General features: G+C 53.9%; 1 protein-coding gene across 1 annotated transcript; it reads left to right on the forward strand.

Moving 5' to 3' along the window:
• The first annotated feature begins 2,287 nt into the window (after window positions 1-2,287).
• LOC100821812 (protein PELOTA 1) lies at window positions 2,288-4,411 on the forward strand. Its single transcript, XM_003569292.4, has one exon. The coding sequence runs from the start codon at window positions 2,483-2,485 to the stop codon at window positions 3,614-3,616; it is 1,134 nt and encodes a 377-aa protein (XP_003569340.1). The 5' UTR covers window positions 2,288-2,482; the 3' UTR covers window positions 3,617-4,411.
• Window positions 4,412-4,813: the final 402 nt, after the last annotated feature.

Consider the following 4,813-nt stretch of genomic DNA (forward strand, 5'->3'; position numbering starts at 1 on the left):
TTGACGCGTGGGCCACCTCGCTTGCCTCCCCGAAGGACCGCACTCTGGGCAGCACTGCACGAGCTGCCCGGCAAGTCACCATCCCTGAAGGACTAGCGGGGCTGCGGGGATCGCCCTGGAGGGCAGCAAGAGAATTCCCGCCTGGGCGCTCCCCGGGGGCTCCTGGCCGGGAGGGGGGTTCCCGGGCGCAGGCGCCCGTTACAGGAGTGGGACCGAGCGGGCAGGACAGCGGCGTCACGTGGCTGCTCGACGGACTCTCTGTGTGCAGGGTTCGTCAGGACGAAGAGTGAAGCACACGCGAGCATTTAATGCATCGACAGAAAGGGGATTACTCGTCCAGTCAGCCTACAATGACTAGCCGGGTGTAATTTTTAGGCGCTTAGGCCCCTAGTTGCAGGGCTACTCTTTGTGCATGTAAGCCAGCACACCGAGGGGGAGCTAGACTAGCTCCCTACTCGCCATTTGTCACCCATGCATCGTGGCACCTGTGGTATCCCCTTCGGTATAAAAGGAGGACCCCCGCCAACGGTCAAGGGGTTCGGTTGGCTGGTTCGTTCGGATCCACACTAGCTCTAGCCAAGAATAGTAGGTAGCACTTAGCTAGAGAGAGAGAGCATTCGGGGACTCCCCTCGGCAACCTGTAAACCCTGGTTCACTGGCTAATAACAAACTCAAAAGCAGGATGTAGAGTTTTTACACCGCAGGGTGGCCCGAACCTGGGTAAAAACGTTCTCGTGTTCATTGTGCTCTTACGCTTTACATTGGCCTTGCCGGCGATCGCTAGAGCGATCCCCGTCGCCCACTGCTGAACCTAAAAGGGGGTGCTCGCGCATCCCCGGTGTCTGAGCCCCGTGCTACGACAGCTGGTTTCGGGTGTCAGTAAAATGGCCAGTAAAATGGCAGAGCTTTGTCTCCCAATCTGCTAATGAAACGGCTGAGGGCTGCCACTCTTCCTGTAAGCTGTTGTACTACATGGATGTTTGTTGGTTCCTTCATTGTCACTATTGCTCTGATCTTGTCTGGATTTGCTTCGATTCCCCTTGTAGAAAGAAAATATCCCAGAAGCTGCCCAGCAGGTATTCCGAAAACGCATTTCGTTGGGTTAAGCTTGATCCGATACTTGTCAAGATTCTGGAATGTCTCTCGAATATCCTCTAATAGAATATCTTCAGTCTTTGTCTTGATAACGATATCATCGATGTAGACTTGAACATTTTTGTCAAGTTACGCCCCAAGACATACTTGCTTGCATAGTTTCTCTAGATAAATAAAGATCGTTTTATTATTGGGCTCCGCACTATACGTGCATAGAACTTCGAAATACTGCAACGTCCATAAATTTTTTACAAACGAAACTAAAACATAAGATAGTTCACACGGCATGGTTTCAAATAGCGGGCTATGCTAAATAGCGGTGTGATTTTAAAAAAGCTATGCCAGATAGCATATTTACAAAAAAGACATAAAAATACGGATAATTTAAAGAAAACCATTATAATCAAGAAATTTGATGAACATATGTATGTTTCGAGGGCTACAGGAGGTGGGAACGTGTGTGTTTTAAGGTTGGAGTCCATAGACAGAGTGTCTTATTTGATTTTCGAGATTTTTTGGGCATAGAAAAACTACAAAATTGAGTCGATGGCTCCAATTTTTGGCTAGAGGTAGTGGCAGCACTAGGACGATCATGGCGACTGCCGTGGGTTCACCGTTGTGGCGAGTGGATTTGGTCGCTTTGTCCGTTTGTTCATAGTCCAGTGACGGTGAATTTTTTTGATCCGTTTTAACCGCCACTAGAGGGGATCACGGAAGGGGTTTTATGTAGTAGTGTTCGGACGAGGGGAGGTGGCCCTTTGTCCCCAGATCCGGGCCGTTTGAACCTGGGGGAGCACATCTTGCAGGGATGGTGCCTCCGACCGATGGACCTTAATCGGAGTTCATCCCGTCCATGGAGGGTGTCTACTGCGGTTCCTTCTCCGGCGGCTGTGCCGTTGGATGGCAACGAAGTTCGGCGGCAGGGTTTTCCGGCGGTGGCAGCTGCCCCGTATGTATCCTCCTTGTATTTATACGTTTGTATTCGCACTTGTACAGTTTTCCTCTCTGCATAAATACAGATAATGCGTATGCCGTGTGGTGTACGTTTTCACAAAAAAAGAAAAAGAAAAAAGAGGGGGATTCATTAAAAAAAGAAGACTTGACGGGCGCGATAAGGTATGGCGGAGTTGCGGGCGTGCGCACGTGTGAGACCGAAGCCGAATCAGTTCGTTCACCAACACAAGTCTAAATCGAGCAGGACCAGGACTCGGACACGAGCCACAGCGAGCCTATGTGAAATAAATAGCAGCAAACCCCGGCTCCCCCTTCGATCCATCAATCCCTCAGTTCGTACGTTCCGGCTGCAAAGGCAACAACCGCTTCAGGTTTGCATCAATCGATAGGGAAACCTGCCCCTGAGCATCTGGACCCAGGTCCCAGGACGACGATGAAGCTCGTCCAAAGCAACTTCGCCCGCGACGCGCCCGGCTACGCCAAGCTACTGCCGAAGGTGGACGACGACCTGTGGGACGCCTACAACCTGATTCTTGCCGGCGACTCCGTTGAGGCGGTGACGTTCCGTAAGATCACCAGGTCCGGCGGCCGCGACGCGGAGCGCGTGAAGCTGACGCTGGAAATCGCCGTCGACTCCGTGGAGTACGACAAGGACGGCTCCGTCCTTCGCGTCCGCGGCAGGAACATCAGCAAGAACGAGCACATCCAAGTCGGCCAGTTCCACACCCTGGAGCTGGAGCTGAAGCGGCCCTTCGTGCTCCGCAAGGAGCTCTGGGACTGGCCGGCGCTCGACACCATCAGGCAGTCCTGCGACGACACCGGTGCCAACGCCGACCTGGCGGTGCTTCTGATGCAAGAAGGGCTCGCCCAGCTCTTCCTCGTCGGGCGAAGCGTGGCGGCGAACCGGGCGCGCGTCGAGGCGCCCATCCCCAGGAAGCACGGCTCCGCGGCCGTGTCCGCCTACGACGCCGCGCTGAAGGGCTTCTTCGAGCGCGTCCTGGAAGCCTTCCTGAGCCACGTCGACTTCCAGGTCGTTAGGTGCGTCGTGGTGGCGAGCCCCGGGTTCACCAAGGAGCAGTTCCACGGCTACATGCTCCTGGAGGCCGAGCGGCGGGGCCTGCGCGCCGTTCTGCAGAACAAGGCCCGGATCGTGCTGGCCCGTGCGCCCTCGGGCTATGCGCACAGCCTCCAGGAGGTCCTGGCCTGCCCCGGCGTCAAAGCGCTCGTCAAGGACACGCGGCTGGCGCAGGAGGCGCCCGCGCTGGAGGAGTTCTTTGCCATGGTCATAAAGGACTCCGACAGGGCTTGCTACGGGCCAAAACATGTCGACGTCGCGCACGAACGCCTGGCCATCCAGACCCTGCTGTTCACGGACACCATGTTTAGGAACAGAGAAGTCGCCGCCAGGCGCAAGTGCGTCGACTTGGCTGAAGCCGTGAAGAAGCAAGGCGGCACCGTGCGGGTGTTTTCGTCCATGCATGTCTCCGGCAATCAGCTGGAGCAGCTGACGGGGATAGCGGCCATCCTTCGCTTTCCCCTGCCGGAGTTGGACGACATTGAGATGTGAATACGTCTCCAAGAGCCGCTCTTTTTTCTTTTTTCTTTTTCTCTGGATAGCGGCCATCCTTCGCTTTCCCCTGCCGGAGTTGGACGAGATTGGGATGTGATATACTCCCGTATATTACTCTTATAGCAATGTAATTCTTTAATTAGCTTGTTTCGATCTTAACATTCTAGTGCTTGTGCGGCCGGGACGCAGAGCGCGTGAAGCTGCTGTTGGAGATCACCGTCTACTCCGCGGACTTGGAGGTCGTCAGGTGCGTCGTGGTCGCGAGCCCCAGGTTCACCAAGGAGCAGTTCCATGGCTACATGCTCCTTGAGGCCGAGCGTCGGAGCCTGCGCGCCCTTCTCCAGAACAAGGCCCGGATCATGCTGGCCCGCGCGACCTCGGGCTACACACACAGCCTCCAGGAGGTCCTGGCCTCCCCTGCCGTGATGGCGCTGGTCAAGGACACGAGGCTCGCGCAAGTGGCGCCCCCGCGCTGAAGGAGTCCTTTGCCATGATCACCAAGGACGCCGACAGGGCTCGCTACGGGCCAAAGCACGCCGAGGTCGCCCACGAACGCCTCGCCATGGATACCTTGTTGCTCACGGACAATAGTCATAACGTATCCTATTCCATATAGTATTTGGACGATGGATACTAAAAAATTCCAATGACCCCGACGATGTGGGCAATTTTTTTACAAACTCGTAAAGGTTTTAGACAGGTGATCCTCTGTCCCCGATCCTGTTTAATATTATTGCAGATATGCTGGCCATCCTAATTGCTCGTGCCAAGGAGGATGGCCAAGTTGGAGGACTGGTTTCTCGTCTCATTGAGGGTGGTGTCCCTATTCTTCGATATGCGGATGACACGATTATTTTCATGGAACACGACTTAGCAAAAGCCGTTAATATGAAATTAGTCCTTTGTATCTTTGAACAGCTCTCTGGCCTTAAAATCAATTTGCATAAAAGTGAGATTTTTTGTTTTGGTAACGCCAAAGACGAGGAGCTTAGCTACAAGCGTATCTTTGGATGTGAATCTGGATCTCTCCCGTTTTGGTATCCGGGAATTCCAATTTATTTTCGCCCTCTCTTTAATAAGGAATAGAAATCGGTGGAGGATCGTTTTGAGAAAAAATCGGGTTGTTGGAAAGGTAAGTTGGTGTCCTACGGTGACCGCCTTACTCTCATTAATTCGGTGCTGACTTTCATGCCC

This window comes from Brachypodium distachyon, chromosome 2 (genome assembly GCF_000005505.3).
Source record: "Brachypodium distachyon strain Bd21 chromosome 2, Brachypodium_distachyon_v3.0, whole genome shotgun sequence".
Classification (NCBI taxonomy): domain Eukaryota; kingdom Viridiplantae; phylum Streptophyta; class Magnoliopsida; order Poales; family Poaceae; genus Brachypodium; species Brachypodium distachyon.

Coding starts and splice junctions, on each gene's coding strand:
- LOC100821812 (XM_003569292.4), top strand. CDS start 2,483: ATGAAGCTCGTCCAAAGCAACTTCGCCCGCGACGCGCCCGGCTACGCC.